The sequence below is a fragment of the Leptonotus elevatus genome, chromosome 3 (assembly GCF_054856555.1).
Source record: "Leptonotus elevatus isolate MCC_2025b chromosome 3, RoL_Lele_1.0, whole genome shotgun sequence".
In the NCBI taxonomy this organism is placed as follows: Eukaryota; Metazoa; Chordata; class Actinopteri; order Syngnathiformes; family Syngnathidae; genus Leptonotus; species Leptonotus elevatus.
Genome location: NC_141241.1, coordinates 5,595,707 through 5,617,417, shown reverse-complemented (window position 1 = coordinate 5,617,417; position 21,711 = coordinate 5,595,707). Strand labels below are relative to the sequence as shown.

At 39.7% G+C, this 21,711-nt stretch overlaps 1 protein-coding gene across 1 annotated transcript in view; it reads right to left on the bottom strand.

Moving 5' to 3' along the window:
* Positions 1-4,391: 4,391 nt before the first annotated feature.
* LOC147176735 (glypican-6-like) overlaps positions 4,392-21,711 on the bottom strand; it is an 80,335-nt gene continuing 63,015 nt past the window's right edge. The window contains exons 6-10 of the mRNA XM_086071991.1: positions 21,113-21,256; positions 20,473-20,502; positions 8,974-9,104; positions 8,127-8,302; positions 4,392-6,880 (exon numbers count right to left, since the gene is read on the bottom strand). Of these exons, the coding sequence (XP_085928117.1) occupies positions 6,663-6,880; positions 8,127-8,302; positions 8,974-9,104; positions 20,473-20,502; positions 21,113-21,256 (699 nt within the window). The 3' untranslated portion in view covers positions 4,392-6,662. The remainder of the gene's footprint in view (positions 6,881-8,126; positions 8,303-8,973; positions 9,105-20,472; positions 20,503-21,112; positions 21,257-21,711) is intronic.

Genomic DNA, 21,711 nt, shown 5'->3' with positions numbered 1-21,711 from the left:
AATAGGATACTGACCCGAAAATGTACCGGCCGTCCGAATTTACTGATGGCCACCTTGCCCCTAACTACAAAAACATTGTATCATTTCATTACTTTGAGATAAATATATATTGCTAAGCAGGGACATTTAAACATGCACTTAATGTTTGCCTCTATACTTTCATTTGGAAGAAAAATGTACGTATGTTAAAGCTCTCATTCCCACTGGTATGTGATGAGAATGAATTTCTCCGAATTGCAATCAATTCAAATCCACTTCCTGCCATTCAAATTCACATTCAATTCAACATCCTGTGGGGTGGAGTCATTTTAGTTTGTTCCACTGAATTGAATTAGGAAATTCTGAATTTTGCCCAACCCGAATGGTCACCTTGTCGTGAGTACCAAATATGCCGTTCCCTTCTGTTCACTATTCAATAAACACCTGGCAACGAGCCAAAAATGAAATTGATGCTCATTCAAAACTGAAACGCGCTGACTCAAAATCCAGTTATAAATATGATGAATTTGCACAGCGTGTGCCCAGTTTACGGAAGAACCGATCAAAAGCGTCACTTTTCTTCATACTAGAAATTATTTTGCTTTGCGACAGCAACGAGTCGGCGGAGGCTATATTTGTGAAAATCAAAAATGTTAAGATGAAAAATCTGTTCTGTAAGTTTGTGCCTGTTTTTGTGTTCGTTTTTGTCAGTTACAATTTAATGAGCTCTCCTCATAGCTAATGGCCAATCTCGAAGTGGAGACAAACACAGTTTTGTAGCTTTTTTGAATTGTATTACAGTACATGATACATTCTGCATCAGTGCTAAAAATGGAAAAGCAGAAATATATAAGTTCTTCTTGAACTGAATTCACTTTGTCTTATTTCAAGATGAACATACCTGAACCCTTAGGGTGAGAAGCTCGGTCATCCGGGAGGGACTCAGTGTCGAGCCGCTACTCCTCCGCGTTGAGAGGAACCAGTTGAGGTGGCTCGGGCATCTGGTTCGGATGCTTCCTGGAATCCTCCCTGGGGAGGTGTTCCAGGCATGTCCCACTGGCGGGAGGCGCCGGGGACGACCCAAGACACGCCGGAGAGACTACGTCTCTCGGCTGGCCTGGGAACACCGTGGGATCCCGTCGGAGGAGCTGGCTGAAGTGGCTGGGGGAGAGGGAAGGTGGGGAGGTGTTCCGGGCATGTCCCACCGGCGGGAGGCCCCGGGGACAACCCAGGACACGCTGGAGAGACTACGTCTCTCGGCTGGCCTGGGAACGCCTTGGGATCCCGTCGGAGGAGCTGGCTGGAAGTGGCTGGGGGAGAAGGAAAGTCTGGGCTTCCCTGCTAAAGCTGCTGCCCCCCCGCGACCCGACCTCGGATAAGCGGTAGATAATGGATGGATGGATGGACATACCTGAAGAGTTTAGTTGCTTCCTTAAAAAAATATCCTCCTAACCTTAACCACTAAAAATCTGTAGTTTTGGATTTGTGGTAAGTCAATGATGTACAGCATAGAAGTGTAATATTTGATATTGTTTGAGTTTTTGTGCAATTTGCAAGAAAATTTCATGAGAAGACAAAGACGCCATCAAGACATTTTACGGTAATATATGCCTAAAAAACAAAAACAAATGAGCACATTTTTTAAAACAAAATCTTTAATATTACTTTCTATTCTTTTCAGTAACAAAAGCCAAACGAGCAATCCATTCAATTACTTTAAAAAAATGGTAAGGCATGTCTGCTGTATCAACAACTTCAGTTCCAAAACACTTAAAACACTGTGCAGTGGCAGCTGTGCTCCTTGGATTATCCGATTTTGCAAATGAAACGTACAGCACCACACTCACAGCATATGTCTTAGCAAAAGTGCAATAAATGTTTTACATCGAAATGGAAAGGACTTTGCATAAAACATTCTGTAAACCCACAAACTCGAGTCAGTGGTCATTGTCGTCACTTATGAAGAATATTCTCTTTTTTTTTCTTTTCTTTTTTTTTACTTGTGAAATGCCAGAGCGTCTAAAGGAGACCAAAAAAAGATGTTTCGCAGACAAATTCAATTAAGCTCTGAAACATCTCAGACAAAGATGCCGCATGTGTGACAGTGTTGTGATAGCTTGTCGGGAGAGAATACATAAGACAGAATGAAAGGGCAAACATCGCTCTCAACACAATGGGAGAAAAGCAACTTCTTTGGGGAGATTGGACAAACTTCATAACACTTCTTTTTTTCTTTTTTTTTCTTCACATCATTTCAGGGACACCAATAAAGACTTGCTTATTCTCAGTCAACCAAAAATAGTTGTTTTTCCTTTTCTTTTTCTTTTTTACAAGCAACTATCTTGATTGGGCTCTTAAAAGTGGCAGCCTTCGTAAAGCCAGAGATGCTCGTAACACAGCTGTTGAAGCAGAAAAGCTGAGAGCATGTGGGGCCACATTTTAGGTAAATGTTTCAATCATAGTCATTGCGTTAATTTACAACAAAAAAAATAAAAATAAAAATTGTTTGGACCTTTTGAGTACAATTCCTGAAGAATTGGATTATAGGTGAATGCTGAGAGATTATATCACTGAGTTAAAATGCCAAATTTGACTTTTACTAAATATTTCAGTCTCAGTAACTGCGTTAATTATTGTTATTTTTTTTGTTTTGACTAGTTAAATTAAAGTAAATTTTACAATTCCCGAAGAATTGGACTAATGCTGAGAGATGCTATCACTGAGCTAAAATGCCAAAAATAATTGGGAAAAGTACTGGATGACATCATATCAATCTGATTGGACCCTCAGTAAGCACTTTTGATGTGATCTGACATTCTAGCATACGGTGCAGATGCCCGGTGGGCCGGCGTCTTTTGGGGCTCACGCTATTTAACTACTATTGTCTTCCATTTTACCCCCCAAGAGACCGACCCGCAATTTAAAGGTAGTGGCCCATTAATCTGTCTTTAGAATAGAACGTTTAGATTTTTGCAGTGAATGTCAAGTATATCTATTATTTTCACACAATAGCAATCACACATGGCTGAAAAGTATCAGTCCATCCAAAGTCATTGTTTCATGAAATATAATAAAGACATACCCAGAACCTTGCTCAGCACATTCATAATACAAGCGGAAATAAACCTAAGCAGCAAAAGCAGTGTTTAAATTGTGAAGAATGAAGAGATGTTTGTGTCATTGTGCTTTTTTTTAGACATGATTTGAATGAAGGGCCCATTAATCGCAGTATTAAAAACGGTGTCGGCCCTGATTGGCTGCTAGCTGGCAACTGCATGAGATATAAAAACTCTACTGCATAAGCAGAGCAACGGCAAATAAAACGGCTTTATCTAGTAAATGAAGCTCAGCAAAACTTTTATTATTAATTTTTTTTTTACTTCGACTTGAACCTGTTTGCATTATGAGTCAATTTGATTTGATGAGATCCTGAATGTGGATGCCGAGTATGACAAACGATGACTTCTCAGCGAGCATGCGTGGGTGTGGGCGGGTCCAAATGTTAGGGCTGATTTTTGTTGTTGTGCCAATCGAGCTCTGCCTTGAGCTGTGCATAAATAAAAAGTAGAGTATTTTATATGATTTAGTTCAGAAGTGATTATTAGCTAATCAGTCACAAAGAGGCCAGTTATTTTGTTGTTTGGCTGAGAATGTATTGTATAAACGCTTGAATCTAAAAAGGCGATTTTTTTTTTCCTATAAAATAATTTTTGTCACAAACAATTGAAATTCAGTCAGCGTTTGCGCACGTAGATAATCTAAATGTTTTCCCATTTAACCCCTTCAAACCCAAAGATGGTTGCAGTGGACATGACATATTCACGTGTCGAAAACAAATAAAACGTAAAATAATTTGGATGATGTCAACACTTCTGGTTCATGATTGGATCTTGAAGTTGATTTGATGTTAAAAATTTTGCATATAAGCTTGGTATGCTTACAATACATTACAGCCATATTATCCTGGAGTCCGCTATAACAACTAAAAACATGAGATAACCCCCCCCCCCAAAAAAAACCAAAAATAAAAACACATGTTGGAAAAAGTCCAAATCTGCAAAAAATAAAACAAAAAAAGGTGCCCAGCAGGAAAAAATGCAGGTTTGAAGGGGCTAAATTGCTGCGATATCATTAGACATCACTCTCTCATAGAGCTGACGAAAGATTCTAAACGAGTGGCGCACTTGCTGAGAAATAAACATTTCTAAGCAGTTTGAGCTTCATGTCCCCCAACTATGCAACGTTCTGCTCATCTATTTCCGTATGGCTCACAGTTTCACACTGGAGAGTCTTGTCCCTGATTCAATTGCACCATGCTGAGCTTGCTGCTGGTCACCTCCTGCTAATGCACGTTCTGCACACAACGAGTTGACACAATTCATTTGCTTCTCTGTCTGTCCTGGACTCCAGACTTTTCGTTTTTTTTTTTTTTTTGCACTCTCTTCGGTAAACCATATGGTCAAACACAAATACTTTTAATTAGCTGCAAATGTTGTCTCAATGGATGAGTCGTCAAATATTTGCTGATTTGAGAGGACAACAGGAGCGCCACATTTCCGTTGTGCTTGTCATCATTTGCGTTTAAGAACTTTTTAAGGGCAACGGCCGTGAGGGAAAAGTGCTTTTTCTCCCTCTGGAGAGCAGCGAGGAGAGGAGTAATGTTCCATGGCCGCTACATGGAACGTGTAATCTGTTTGAGAAGCTCACTGCAGCTGTTAATTCGCTCGAGAGGGAAGGCTTTGGGAAAAAGTCTCCGCTGAGAAAAGAGACTGACTTTTCAGGTATTTATCTTTCGACACACTGCATCATCGTGACTCCGCCGCGCGACTGCGAACATTTGCCCCTCTTTTATTGGCATCCCTGCATCATGTCTGGAACTTGGCTTTTTTTTTTTGACCCAAGGTCACAAAAATGATACGTTATGGGCCACGGCACATAAGCTTTTATATCATGTTGAGGTCAAAGTCTGTAAGAGATAGACAGAGGAATGTGGAGTGACCTTAGTCGTTTGATTAGCAGCACATCACTGTAACGTACGTCGGCGCTCAGCTTAGTATCGAATTGACGGCTTTGTGGATTTGTGCAGAGAGCATAACGCTGACTTATATTTGGAAGCTGCGGTCTGACGGTTAAGTAAACATGAGAGAATTTCTAAAGGAGGCCACAATTGATATATGGTGTACGAGCTTCTAAGAACAAATAATAACACTGGGGAACACAATTTTTGTTGCGTTAGGCCTGACATCTGAATTTAACAAATTTTTGTGCACGGAATTCAAAACTGATCGCAGTTTTTCTCTAACACGTCAAGTTTTTGAGGTATTAGGAGTCTTGTTTAACCCCCCCCCCCCCTCCAAAAAAAACCACTAGGATAGAATAGTTACAAGCTTTGAAAACTAAAAACACTGCAAAAACGAAATCTAACTTACAGGTTAACAGAATAACCAGCACTAACTCTCTTAATTCCTACTATGCTAGCTTTCAGCAGATATTGCTAGTGTTGTGCTATTAGGAGCTGCACACATCTCTCATCGTCTCAATTGTGACTGCACAAACAAGTTCCCACGTAGCTGTAGATGAGTCCAATCGTAAAATTAGCTCTTCTTGCTACAGTCTTTCTACAGCTAATCGGTGGAATTTTGCTTATCCAGGTGGTAAGGTGTGGGTTAACAATTTGACGTGCTAGAAAAAAACAACGAACTGCAATTCAGGAATCAGCACACAATTTTTAGTTGTTATCAGCATACAAATCTAACTGAACTTTTTTTTTTTCAAATTATTCCCCGGTGTAATCGAAGCAAGTTAATAATATATCATGGATAGATTTTTTTTCTTTCCGAAAGCTGGTCACTGGCAATTTAAGACATTCTGCTGTTTCTTGCCTTTCTTTTATAGGTGACACGTATTTAAGCAAATAGTTATTCGTCTCCTAAACCAAAAAAAACTGTAAAGGAAACACATAACAATTAAAGCTAGGTGCAGCTTGATACCAAAATTCCAATGATTGGAAAAAAAAAAAAAAAACCGAGGTATTTTGATTAGTGTTTCTTGTATCATTAAAACGAATCAAGCCACCAAAGCATATCTGTGTAAAGCATTTTCCTCGGTGCACCCCAAGAGCCCTATTTTGGAGAGCACATGTGCCAGAAGCCAGATATGTCTGAATGAAAAATCTGACCTACTGATATATAATCAATTCACTAAAATCCAAAAGCTTTAAAAGCCTGCATTGAAATGGATAAACAAAGCATATCTCAGCCTTATTTCCTTGCATGCACACAGTAAGCATTTTTTTTTCCTTTCTGTCCAAACTGAACACAGTCGCAAAGTTACTGTCCAAAGAAAAGAAAAACACATTCCTTCATTATCTGGAAAACAACCGGCAGAAACACCGAAATGTGCGCTCATTTTTAAAAACGTACTCCAAAACAATTGAGTGAACGCCCCGGCCACCATTTTGTTCAGAGGCGAAAGCTTTTTCAGTTTCGTCACCGAGCATTCGTCTGGGGATGACGAGGACGCAGCACTGTACTCATTTCAGTCCTAGCACACAGTCAGCCACTCTCAACAGGGGGTGTGTTCCCGAAGCTTCTACAGGTCTTGGTGAGGGAGCAGCCGTAGAACGTGCTTCAACATACTGTATGCAGCAGCATAGTAGTTAGTGAGCAACCGACACTCGCGTATTATCTCCATCTGGGCTGCGTCGCGCCGAATGACGCTACGAGGGCGGTCATCAATAGTAATTGCGACGGTCGGTGGGAGAGCGTCTTGCCCGCCGCTGCCGTGTGTACGTCGCTTCTGTCGGCCCCGATCACAGGCGCTTCGGATCCCACGTGAACGGCCTCGGTCGTGCAGCTGTCCGAGCAGCCGCTGCCGCTGCCGGAACTGCTGCCTTCGTCACCTGGATGGAGAAAGCGCGCGTTCATTTTGACTCGTGTGGCGAATGTTAGCACATCTTGAAAACATGTCCTCCAACTGAAGCGATAAAAATAAGTCGTTTCAATTTGGTTGTTTTTTTCCAAGTATGAAAATATGACCGCTCAGAGCTTATTCTGTGACAGCTCCCCCCTATGGTGACAGGAGGAACAACACGTTGGACTGGTCTGCGCATAGTCATGTCATCTTTACCACATTTAAAATGGCGGCGTCCTGTTTGTGATGGGGGAAATACTTTTACATGACGTAACGATCGGTCGTAATTTGAGGCATGTAAAAAAACGACCTCTGTGGTCGTCGCCATCTTGCTGATACTTTTCTTTTCCCGTGTCTGACTGGAAAGTCTTGGTTCGCCAAAACATATGATGACAAAAGTGCGTGTCATATAGGCAGGGCTGAACAACATATACATTAGGCAGAATATCCTTCGGAATCTATAAACCCAATTGTTCATTTAGACTTGCCTAAAATAGTGGAAACCTGTAAAAAACGGAATGAATCCAAAGCATCGGCTGAAACCGCATCCAAGCAAAGAGCCGTCTCATTTTGGCTGTGTTGCTTGGGGACATTTAGATCCAATACAACAAAGTTGAATTGGTCCTGCTCTTAACGTGTCAAGGATGCAAGGAAGCAAGGAAGGACGGAAAAAGAATATACTAATATTGGAAAAACAAAACAAACAGAAACCAAATTTGAATGAATGTACAAGGTGCAATTAGTTGAAAATAGTACACATAATCTATGAAAAAGGATTCACAGAGGATCCTGAGATCCACACTGCATCCTGTTGTGATTAATTCACATTAAATGTCCCCCAAATCGTGTGTAAGACAATTGTACTACACTCCTTGTTTTGTATTTTTTGTTATTCCCGTAACAACCACAACCAATTTATTTTGTCTCTTCTCACTTCTCTTGGCAAGTTTTTCTTGATAAACAAGAGATAATGTACTATTGCCTGCGTCACCGCGACAATGGCGATCCGTTAACCTAATGATGCCATTCTCGCCTCATTTTAAACTGAGGCATCCTTTTTCGGAGATGCATGATGTGTTGCCGTGTGATGAAAAAGCTGACATCCTCATTTGAAAGCGGTGGTTCACATATAATAATCAGCGCACGTGTTTGCACATCACGTGCGCGCATCGTATTATAAACATACATGCACAACAACAAATATATATATACTGTATAATGATAGCAACGCTTACTGGAGTCTTGGAAGTAGATGTCATTTCCGTTGTATGCATTTTTCAGCTTATTGGTCATCACCCGCAGTGCCATTATTTGTTGCCGAATTAATGTGTCTGGCCTGGTGATGTCCAAGTTCACCTCTGGGTTGTTCACCTGGTTTGTGAGACCTTCCTTCACCACCTCTGGGAAATACCTAAAAAAAAAATATCAGAACAGATTTTGGCAAATGTCGTATCACGTTTGATTGAAAGGTCTGTTATTGGTCGTTAACTAGAAAGTAACAACTGGAGTTTTTTTTTTTTTTTTTTTTTATTATAGCAAAATCATGTAAATAAAGCACACCTTGTTAGTGATGAAGCAAAATTATATGTAGATGATTCCATTATACACCGTCCACTCATGCCTTGACTGTTAATGAGGTTTTACTGTTGCAAAGCAATTGATTCCCTTTCCAGATTTAGTGGTGTTTAAAAACAGTGCTGGCGCAAGCAAGGGAATTAACATCTTTTATTGCACCATCTGTGATTTTGTTATTTGCGGGGAGGGGGGGGCAAAGGGTATAGTGTGGTAAAAATATTCAGCCTGTCTTTCCGGTTGGCTGTCAAAGGAAGAAGCAGCAAGTCCGATCTTCTGCACAGCTCAGTGATCTCCACACTGCAGTGGTAATAACTGAAGTTCAGACTCCTCCGGGTATTGGAATCTTGGCGCGTGTAGCAGTTCTCCATATAAGCACTAATTATTGTACTTTTAGAGGGAGAGTTAATCTAGTAACACGGTGTTGCCACTTTAATTCCTAGCAAAGCGCGGTAACCAGACAGCTGGCCTCGCTTTACTACGGTTCTAAAGAGTCACAAAAGTCCTCACCTGGCCTTGGTGTGACTATTCCAACACTGCTCCTCATCAGATTCTGTCAATTTGCCATCGGCGCAGATGTCATCTGGTAGATTGGACCAGAACCTTTTGGACACCTTCAGTTTCTCTTTGATGTCAATCACCTGCCGCAGGCCAAAACAGAGCACAGGAATTTACATTACCTTGATATTTACTTTACTTGTGGAAGGCTTTAAGGGTCAGACGGATTGGTTTGGTTCGTAGGCGGTTTGCTGCATTATAGAACGATAACAAAAACATTCACTGGCTAACTTGCGTGTAGCTGCGCAATCTTGAGAGATACAAAACAAGAGTTCTCAAAATGATCATTTTAATTGACACAGGGGGCAGCAGCGGCTCTATTTTGATGAATGAGCTTCTCACCCTATCTCAGGGCCCGGGGCACCCTGCAGAGGAAACGTATCCAAGATCTTGCTCTTGAGGTGACTGCATTACTTTGTGACTAAGAAATGGACTTATGGAAACCATCTGTTGTTTATCATGTGAATAAGTCAGCATGTCAATTTGTCAATAAAAAGTCACTATAGTCTTGTCACTATTACGGGGGGGGAAAAATCATTTGTGTTCCCTCAAAAATAACTTTGCGTTCTCGCGCATTCTTTGCATGCCCTCGCAAAAAAAAAAAGAAAAACAATTGCGTTCCCTTGCAGTATTTGCGTCCCCATTGCAAAATTTTTTTTTATTTTTTTTTTGGGCATTTTTATTTAATTTTATTTTTTTATTTTTATTTTATTTTTTAAACAAGTTGATATACTTCCTGGTCAACTTAAGTGTGACCAAAAGCGACGAGGATGGCGCGTCTACAGGAGTGGGAAAGCTTAATCTAATTTAATTTTGCAAAGGTACTGCTGTAGATATCTGTGCTACGGTGCCGCCGCCTCTCACCCGCGCATTCGCTACACTATACAAAAACTGACCCGAAAGTACATAAACGCATATAAATAAATAAATACATAATAAGGCGTCCACACACTCCACTCGCAAAAAAACTGCATTCTCGCATTTATTGCGAGGGAACGCAAACGTTTTTACGAGGGAACGCGATCTTTGCAAGGGAATGCATTTTTTTTGCGAGAGAATGCAAGGGAACGCAAATTATTATTATTATTTTCTCCTACCATGTCACCCTTAGGGGCTCCGTAGCCTTTGACCATTTTCAGTCCCCAAGACGACTGAATGGCATCAAATTAGAAACACTGGAAGTGTTGCGTAATTAACCAAGTCAATATGGTAACAAAATGCAACACAACAGAATGTAGCAGAAAACAAAACTGTCATCTCTGTAAGAATATTTTGACATATATCCGGCAGGTACGTGCATCACTTCTTTTGTTATTTATTCCATCAAGAGAATTTGCATTTGCTTTTCTTCCCACCTGTCTTGTCCACTTGCATCCATATTGTGTTTGTCTTTGATTCTTACAAGAGAGACGCGGGGTTTCGGCTTGAATATTTGGAACAAGTGCTCGCCCGTGACTGATTCCATCTGGACTCAGCACGAAGTTTTGAGTGGGCGAGAAGCGAACATGAGGGTAAAAACGCGGGGACCCGTCATGAACAGATGTTGTTACTGTTGCGTCTGATATCATGATAACACAAGTTCATCGGATCACCAGTCTCAGAAACTGTCACGAGCCAATTAAGATCCGATACAAGAGATGTGCTACAACTGTTATAATTTCCAAGCAAAAAATAGCTCGTTTGATTTTAACTAGTTGTAGTAAGTTAAAATGAATGAAAATTAAAAAACGTTGACTGCAGTTCAGTTCAAACCACAAAATATTGGATTTTCTAGTCTCGTGTATTCCCTGTTTTCCATACATTTTTAATTTGCTGTCTCACTTACTGCACCCCTGAAGATGGAGAGTTGAAAAATATATGCGAATGCAACGAGTTTATAATTAGAGTTTAGGCATAATCAATCAAAATGTTGAGCAGCAGATTGATGGACTTCTGTGCAAGAAAGAAGCTTTGCAGAAAATATTTTATACGTTTCATATAAGCCAATTGTGCACAACATGATGAAATGAATTTGGCCAACCAAGTGAACAATCACTGCAGTTGGATTATTGTACAATTCACAATGAAAACTCTTCCCTGGCTGCAGCATAAAGAGCAACCCCCCCCCCCCCATCCCCACTCCATTTTCGGTTTCAAGCTTCATTTAAGAAGAATACTGGAATAGAATACAGTACATTTACTCTTTAAATATAAATGATACTAATCCCCAGGACGCTTGATAATACAGTATGTTTCTTAATCAACGTTGAGCTCCTCCTAACCGCATTTCCTGAATCCCCCCTTAGCTAGTGTCTTTCATCTTTCTTATTCGAGCACAAGCCTCAGCCAAATTCAGAATCACATTTGGCCATTATTACAAGTAGACAAATGTCAAGTGAGTGGGATCCGTTTGCTGCTGGAATTAATAAGAAACAACAACCTTGTTATGAATTATAACAATATATGTTATTGTCATTGTAGAACGCAACGAAATTGGACACATTAATTATTGTAAATATTTTAATTTATATAGTAGCAACCTATCGTCCTGTAATTTATCGAGAGTAACACACAGTTTTTGCTTAAAAACTTTAATTAAAATAAATCATTCATCCAAAATTCGAGGTGGGCTATTATAGGGACCAACACTTAGGAACAAGGAAACGGCAATTTATAAAAAAACAAAAATGCCTTAACCCATGTCAAACTGGGTACCCCAGATGGCAACAAGTACAGTACAAGTATTTGTTCGCCATTTCACGACACTTGCCACTCAATAAATGTCGGAACATATCCGGGACTTTCTACGGTCATGACAGCTCGAATGTTGACAGTCAAAACTGTCCGCAAGATAAGAGAAGTTCTATTTACACACAAAAAATAAGAGCGCAAAGACAAATTTCAGGTGCGAATAATATACAAGTTTGTGTTCTTATCCAGAAAATACGGTAACATGATAATACTAAACTGCATGTATCTGCTTTTATCGAGTGTTTCTATGTAACCACTTCTTGTGCTTATTGGATTTACTATATTAGCATTCAAGCCAAAATAATCCTCATGTAGAATTATAATCCCATTACGTTTGTATTTCTAACAATTGTTCTGAGGTTCTTTTCCTTTTCTGCTCACATTGTACAGCGAGCTGTCTCAAGAGAAGAGCTGACTCTGAATTTCTTCTCTAGAGACTTCTCCTTTCTTTTATGTCCTCAGAGTTTGAGGGGAGTTTTATGTCCGCTCCCATCATAGAAAACTGTTGCTAGACCCCGAAGTGAAACAATGTACGCTCACCAGCCAAAAATTCGGGAACAATCGAATGAGTATCAAAAAGAACTATGCTCTATAAAAATAATCATTTTGATTGACACCGTCAGATTTACATTTGCATTTTATTATTGTTTGTAGCTATGACATAAAATTTACACAGTTTCTAGTAAACGTTTAGAAATCGACTTTACTACTATTTCAAAATTAAGCGTGAATCGAATTGAGGAAATGCCGATGCGGGAGACAGGCCTCGGGTACTAATTGTAATCTGGAGACCAAAGCACAAATACTATCATTAGGTTAAAGACATTCTGATGTGAGTTTGGTTCTCCACCAGGAGGCGATGACCTCAATAACCAGCCGCAGTATTGATCAGAGCAGGGTATGCTTGGCTATTTTACTTGAACTCATCACACTTATGTTATATCAATACGGCATATTTAAACGATCCATTCGAATCATAATGTGTCAGAAAGGCATTTTCAAAAATAAATAAATCCTTGTACTGAGTATTGATCAATATGACAATAATGTTTGTATGAACTGCATAGCGTCATGTGGAATCCAGACAGTATAAACAACTGCATATTCCATGTATTAGAAAAGGGTGGATTGAGATGAATATATGTAATGATTTCCATTGGAAAACTTCATTTTGCAGTCAGATAAACTACAAATGAAAATATCAATGTTTCAACGCCACACTTCTTTCTGCAGGACTCAAAATAAAGGCAATGAGGTTTTCCAGAAAGGATTGAGAGGAGAGTTGTAGATTCTTTCTCTGAACAGATCCCCGGGCGCCGGAGTATCCTCTTGCTCAAGTGTGCCTTGCTATCTGTTTGTGGTTTTCTGATAACTCCAGCAGTTAGCTAAAAAGAAGGTGTGAGAGGTTGATGCTTATGCTTTTCTGGGGTGGGGGGGGGGGGGGGGTTCAATCTTTGACATGCATAAGCAAGGGTCAAGGCAATATGTGCAGAGAGAAATTTCTAAGAGCCACAGGGCGCAGGACTCCGACCATGACGCTGAGCATATTAAATATGTTTGGAAGATTGACCCTCAGCAGTAAGATCAGAGAGAGGTTTCAGGGTAAAATACTTAGTTTGCCTGTACAGTTGTGATTGCAATGGGTTTAAAATCGTACATCTTTTTCTCTTAAGGAATAGTTCAATACCAGACTGTAATTTTTGTCGAAAACTAAAAAGGAGCAAGTTGTCACAGAAATTTGGGCAGAGTTATCAAGAGAATAGTATTTTCTTCTTTTTCTCCTTTGCAAAGGAAAATGTAGCAATGGGGTGTGTATCTTGAGATGTAGCGTTTCCCAGGGAGAAACAAACGCTCAGTCTTTTCAAGACTGAGTTTGAGTTGCTCGACGCTGGCACATTAAAGGCACGCAGAGACGCGTCGTCCCCTTCGTGGGCTCTGTGGGGGGAAAGAGATGAAGAACGGAGTACTGATGAGAGTGACTGATTTAGTGAAGATGGGAAATGGCACTGATACTCAGCTCTGAGGGAAAAGCCGGGTTCAAATTGTGGACATTCTGTAGACTCTGTTATTCAGGTATTGCTAAGCTGAACCCAAGAAGTCGGGCCAAATGAATAACCTACGACGCAACCCCCAAAATTGGGTTGTTTTGCACAACCAACACGGATGACTTGACGCCTCCCGTTGTTTTTTTTCCTCCTCAACATAAAAAAAATGGTTGTTTTCGTGATTTAATCATTTGACCCAAGTTTTTGGGTTGAATAAATAACCTAAATAGTTGGGTTATTTTTATGTTCAATAACCCATAAGGGTAGGTTATTTCAGTTTCTGGGATAAACATGCAACCCGAAAAGTTGGGTTACTTTTGTCTTGAATAAATAACCCCACAATTTGGGTTATTAATTTTTTTTTGGGGGGGGGGGGGGGGGGGGGTTAAATAAATTACCCAAAAAGTTGGGTCAGTTTCTTTTTGACCTAATTTGGGTTTGACCCAAATGTTTTTAGTGTAGCAACAAATATACACCATGCACGTCACACATCATGAGAGCTAAGTAGAAATCGTTCTTATTCTTACTATTATTGTCAACTTAGAGGATCCTCAACGGGGAAGACGTTTTCACGCAGCATATTCATGTTAAACAAACCATGGCCTGCCTAATATAAGCACAGATGGATGTTTCAAACCCGGCCGGTTTCATGTCTTATCCCGAGGGTACAAATTCCATTTGGGGAAAGGGCTTCACAAACAGATGGCTCCTTATCTGGTAAACTTTCAAAGCAACTTGAAAACTAAGTTGGTTACGGTGTTTTCCAGTACAGTAAAGATTGTTTTCTATGAACTAAGTGCAGAAATTCTTACATTGCCAGTTAATTAGTACAACTAAATAAATGGGAAATAAGATATCACAAAAGTGGGATTATTAAATGAAAATAAAAGGAGAAAACATAACTGCAAATAAGATTGCATTGCAAGGTTAGCTTTGCACACAATGATCAATAATTTGCCAACATGGATTTCCTTAGTCACGCTGACACTTATTTCAATTTGCCAGCCTATCAGTGCAGATGAGGAAAAGCCTGTGCTGTGGCAAAGCAAGGTTGTCACCTTCTTTCCCAGGTTGGATGATGTGTTGTGCGAACTTTGTACAGGGAAAGCGCGAGCCAACAGCTGGATGATGAACAGGCGGTGGCATCCTGGCAGACAAACTCCTCAGGGGGTAAAGCAGACACGTTTGACGAATCACCGGTTTGGGTCCAAAGGGCCCAAATGGGAAATTGCTCCCCATTTAGTTGGAAAGTTGTGAAGTCATAGTAAGATTGAATGCCAGCTGCAAGTACACTGGTATTTATTATAGTTATATATATATATATATTTGTTTAAGAACTTTGTGGTATTGACTGGAACAATCCATGACAAAGTCTCGACATACAATACCAACAGGTTTAGTTCATTCAATTTCACGTGAGGACATTTCTCTGCCATCAAAGTCAGCAGTGACATTAGCTCTGATGTGTTTGGATTTTAAAGTAGTATTTTACTGACTAATGCATGACAGAATTCAGAGATAATTAATCTTACAGGTTGACTGACAGATTATTAACCAGACATTAAAATATTCAAAGCTGCCCAGCCTCAAATTACACTGCCTTTCCCTTATATGTTGTTGGCAATGTATGCTGTATTGATCGATGCTTTCCGTCTTTGAAAAAAATGCTCAAGCGTGAGCTGCTTGCAACCGGTCGCCATTGTTGCTTCATCAGCCATTGTTGCATCATCAGCCATTGTCCCCTCAACACTCTAGCCCCGCCTCACGTCTTCTACTGACGCCCACGGTGGGCGGCCCACCCAATCTTGTCCAAAGAGAGTCATCGCTGACATCTAGGGGCCACAACGAGTCATTAAACTAACTAGATCTGCTTGATACTTGATACACAGCTGCCCAAGGCTTTCCTCCACCCGTTTCCCAAAAAAAACAAAAAAAACATAGTGAACGTCTTTTAACGTCCTCGGCGCCCCTCCGTAGGTTTTTACTAAACGTTTTATAACGTTTATGGCGGTCAAAAAGTTAATTATTTATTTATTTTAGAAAATGGAACAAGGTGTCACTCAGAGTGGCCGCATGGCGCCCGTGGGCCCACCCTTGTTCTATAAGATGCAAGAGTGTTATTGTGCAATTAATGAATAGGTTTCATACCTAACTGTAGTTGCTCATAAGAAAAATAGATCTCATCCACCTTGTTGCCTGGTTTATTATTTAAACTTCAGCATTTTTTGGAACATAAAATCAGTTTGTTTATTTTTTTTCTTTTTTTTTCTAGAGAGAGCTCATTATTGTTCATTCGGTAATCTTACCGATGAGACATGTCATCGTCATTGCTCTCTGTCTCGCTCTTTTTTTTCCTCTTTTTCTTTGTATGTGCGTGAGTATGTGCGTGTGTGTGTGTGTGTGTGGGGGGGGGGGGGTGCATGTATGCGTGCATGTGAGTGTGTACTCATTAATTCACCTAAAACCTATAAAAAATCTCATACCGTTCACCTAAACCGAATACTTCAGAATCCATCGAGAGTTGTGAGGTTGTCAGGAGACCCGAGGAAGGATCAAAGAAAAGAAAGGAAAGTGAAATCCAGCACCGACCAGACATCACCTACTACCCACCGGGTTACCAACCAGAATCTTTCACCGACCCCAGAAACATCTAAATTCCAGCAAATCAGGGAGACCTCAAGAGACCAAAGGAAAGACTCAGGAAAGGAAGGAAGGATCAGTTGATTTCTGACAGAAAGCGCAAAGTGACTTAATCCCTCAGTGTCGCCCATTAAAATGATTATTCAAAATAGACTCAACCCAAAGCCTCAGATTGTTTGCACATGCTTCTGTCAGACATAATGTTAAGTATATACAGTATTACTTCAAAAGGTAAAAACTTCCATAAACTTTTATTATTTCAACTTTTATTATGTAGCAGCTATACGGACAAAAAAAATCTGCGAAGACACGGAAGAGGAAAACGAGACCGAGACAGAAACTACCGCAGCAGCCTATGCCGACAACAGACGTGCGTTTCATTTCTCTGCATTTGAACTTTGTTTGTCTCAGTGAGGTTTTTTGAAATGTGAGACAGAGAAGCCACACAAAAATGACAGCAGCGGGTGTGAACGACTGACGGCCATTAAGCTCGAACAGATAAGACAGGAAATCTATTAGGAAGTTTTTGTGCCAACTCAGTCAGAATTTGATGGTATTGTCAACATAAAATCATGCTGCGGTCTTTTGGAACAAGACTATAAATATGATACCAGCATCAGCCTCTGTCTTCATACACGTGAGCAAACAACGTAGTCAACTATGCAGCAAACTCACAAATGGCTTGAGACTTTGACAAATCACGCCTCGCCCGACAATGAAGAAGCGGTTCACTATAATTGGTGTCTTCGCACCTGTGTTGTATTTTGTCTTCATTCAACTGCGTGGGAGTGAAGCAATTAAGTCGTAGACAATGTAGACAAAGCTCAACATTTTTTCTTTTTGGCCTCTTTTTCTTTTTTTCTTTTTTTTTATTCTCTTTTTTTTTTCTTTTATAAAGAGCTCAGTATTGTTCATTCGGAAATGTCATCATCATTGCTATTTATTTTTTTTTTATAATTTTTTTTATTATTATTTTTTTTAAATATATATATATATATATATATATATATATATATATATATATATATATATATATATATATATATATATATATATACATACACATATATATATATACATATAAATAAATATATATATATATATATATATATATATTTTTGTATGTGGGTGAGTATGTGTATGTGCGTGTGTGCGTGCGTGCGTGCGTGCATGCGTGCGTGTATTTGTTAGCTCACCAAAAACCTATTAGAAAAAATCCCATACCGTTCACCTAAACCGAACACCGCCGTCAGGAGACCCGAGGGGACCCGAGGGGACCAAAGAAAACCAAGGAAGGTGAAATCCAGCACCGACCAGACACCACCCACCGGGCCACCCTTCTTTTTGGCCTCTTGAAGAATGCATTGCTAATTCATTTGGAAATCTGTTAGAAATGAGACCAATGGGAAGGGCAGGCAGTTCTTTTAAGCAACTGCGATAAGAAATGAAGGAGGAACACATAAAAATTCCCCTAAAGCGAACATAAAATATAAAAACGCTTGACCGTAACTGCTGGAATTAGAGGAAATACCCTCTTTGTTGGAAACGGCTTTTAGAGACCCGCAGCCAGAAAACATCACTTTGATAAAATTACTTCTCATCCACATTGCAGCAAAGTAAAAAGGTTGCACCAAGGCTGCATTAAAGATTAATACACAATTTGGCAAACTTCATACGTCTACCTCTTGCTTCTATTAATTTGAGCAAAATATTTCTTTGCTTACCGACAGCTCACTAACGACTTTCTGATGTCATAGCCAGGATGCTCCCCAGATGTTGTTCACTTCATTGCAATGTTTTGTCAACCCAACTGCGCGTCACCTCTGCTTGTTTATTGGTCAGTAAGCACAAAATATTATATGAGCAAAATCAGTGATCATTTTTTTGGTCTTAACACTTTCTCTCTTTTTCCTCCCGTGCTGCACCCAGTTTGGGGCTCTTGAATGGAAAAACGGATCTGCAGGCATTGTAAGAGTTTAATTGGAGCTGAAGCTGGATTAATCGAAAGCAAACTAAATGGTTTAAAGCAATTTGGCTATGTTGCCATTGGTCATATTGTAATTGGCAGTCCCTGTTGAGCAGAATGATTTTCTCAAAAGAGTTGAGAATGTTTTGCTTCACCCCCCCCCCCCCCCCCCAACGCAGTCAAAGAAAAAAAAAAAAAGGAAGAAGAGTTTTCTAAAAGCTTCTCAAGAAGCTTGCTGTGGACCGCAGGGTCAATAATCTAAATGTCGTTCTTGTTGACAAAAAAAAAAAAAAAAAAATTGTCTGTTTGTTGGAGGATGCTGGTTTCCTTCTAAATCACTGTCAAAACCTCCAAAACTCAATTTGCCTGTACTGTAATGTGTGTTCTGCTTCTTTGTGTGCGTTTTTCTTTTTCTTTCATTGGTGTGCTTTTTTTCTTCTTTTATTATGTTGTGAGGTGACCTTGAATGGCCCCTATAAATACAATAATTATTGCTCTTATTATTTGGTGCAATTCATGCAACAATATCAGAGTGAGAATTGAATTTCCCTCCAGGGGTATTTGAGTGCCACACTGAACTGCCATCCATGGCCCCACAATCATCCTGTTGATGGAAACACTTGAAAAGCAGCGAAATGTGCAGTACTTTGTCTCTTCGGGCATTGGGGAAAGAGGTTTACTCGCTGAATGGGCTCCGACAACAGCCTGTCTCTGTTTCACGGGCGAGTTAAATGACAACATAATGATTGTTATCTTAAAGAGATTACAGACTACTGAGAACACGATGATGGATATTATACTCAATTTCTTCCATTAAGCCATCCTAAATTGTACAGCGCTCCTCTAGCAATGGGTCTACTCCTAATTTAATGTGATCTTTTTTTTGTACCAAAACCAAAGCATGTGGAGCAGCAATTTCATTCAGCTAAATTTGATCACATCAGTGAGATAACATGCAAGGTTGGGGAGCGTTCACTTTTCACATGCATTTTGTGTTACCAGAATGTTCCAATTGCAAACTGCCACACTTTTGTCTATAGGTCAGGGGTCGGGGGGGCTGTCTATATGTGGCTGGCCTCATTCATTTTTTCACACTTCTGCAAATATAAGAGGTGGCATAATCCCAATTAACTGTCGCTTGCTCACCAGCCAACATCTGACAGCCAGAGTGCTGCGTTTTGACTTTAATGATAAGATAAAGTTATTTATACTTTATCTCCCATAAACAATGCACAATGCAATTCAACCTCTGCATTTAACCTATATTTGAGGAGCAGGTATTTAATAAAAATAAGACATTAGCAAACATTTACTTTGGAAAACTAAACTAAATTAGTTTCAAAAAGGTTGATGAGTGTAACATCAATTCCTCTCATTGATATTGCTGAATTGATGTGTTGTTGGTTTTTAATCACTAAAAAATACTAATGGAACAACAACAATTGGGGAAAAAATGGTTTTGCAATACACTTTAATGCAAAATCTAATTTGATCCCATTATTCAATTAATCAATGGAATAACTGATAGATTACATTTATCAATTCTAAGAATAATCCATAGTGACAGCCCTAATTTAGTTTCAAATTCAAAACCTCAATGTGGTTGGATTTCAAGTAATAATAAAAGCCAAGACATAATTCCTATTAGGGTAATAACACAATTTTTTTCCAATGCAATTAAAAGTCCTAAAGTGATTTAGGATGCAATCCTATTCATCACTTTGTATTGAGCACGCTTCAGATCGGAACTCATTTTACTTTTCACCTGTATGATTTTTCATTCACAAGCACAGCAACCTTGGCATATTTCCTAAGCTGTCGCCAGTTCTAAATGACACTTTGCATAATAGAAATAAACTCAAAATCAGCCACAAGTCAGGTTACAAAATACAAGTCATATGTTAGTGTCGCATTATGAAGCGATTAGCACACATCAGACTGACTCCTTGGAAAAGCGAAGAAAGGTGCGAACTGGGATCTGTCCCAAGCCCATTTGAGTTTGAACTGACCCAGCGTGAGTGCACAACAGCAATAAGAAGGTAAGAGGAATAGATTAGATAGAATTCTTACACTGTGTTGCATTGTCATCCAGACGCCCCTCTATTTGAAGCAGCAGCAGAAAAATGAAGAAGACAGAGATTTAATTGGACACCGGTCGAACAGACAAATACTCAAGTTAGTGGACCTTAAGCTAAATGATAAATGGTGCTACTTAATAAAGCAATAGAACTGCCTCAGCTCAACTGTGAAATAATTATCAGATTTACGACCATCAGATATGATTAATGAGCATATTTTTTTTTGCATCAGGGAAGAGAAATAAACATTTGAGCTCTCTAACATACATTTACAATCGGCTATATATCATCCACATGAAAAGGAAATGAATTTAGTGAATTTTGCTGTACGTGATGGAGGGACTTGGCAAACTCGTTCTGAGTGCGAGCTTTAGTCAGAAAACATACAAAAGGGTTATTTATTTTCACATATTTCAGCATCCTGGCAATTGCAGATATTGTCAGATGATTTTAACAAATTACTGTGGTTGTATTTTGCGGCACAACTCCTGCAGATGCATACATTTTTGTGTGATTTAGAAATACAAATAATTAGAAACGCGGATCAATATGATGTGGTAGCACGTCTACATTACTGAAATAATCACTCTTTAATTACTAAATAAATATAATATTCGTATCCTGGCTCATACCAGTCGATCCAGGCTCGTCTCCGTGGCTGTGGTTGGCTTTTCCTCGGGAGGATACGGTCTGAAACGAGCACTGAACACATCCGAGATGCCGCGTGCAGACCTGCCCATGCCTGAAGGTTTTGGCGGACCGCAACTCTGGAAAAACTAAAAGGAAGGAGACAAAATGATTTGAGGGATAATTCCAAACAAATCCAGAAAGACAAATATGATGATAATAAACGGAGGGGGAAACCAAATGTGAATATATGGGATATAGATAATTGTGGTATGTGCTTCGGTAATAGTCTAACATTATGTGAATTTAACCCGAGCTAATAGCAAAATGTTGCTCTGGTGCTGCTCGGGGAAAAAATGCGGCATCAATGATTGTGGCTTTTCAGAAGAAAACTGCTCTGAATGGATCATTCTTTTTCGAGTAGGTTTAAGAGCAATGCAAAAGTTCAGTTAATGCAGAAAAAGAAGAGGTATGAAACAATCAATTCCTGAAGCAGACATTAATCAGTCTCCTGGCACGTGGTGAGACGAGATTGCTTGACGATTGTTGACGACGTAGCCTCTGAGGGGTGTTCGGATCCAAACAAACAAATTCAAACGGAAAA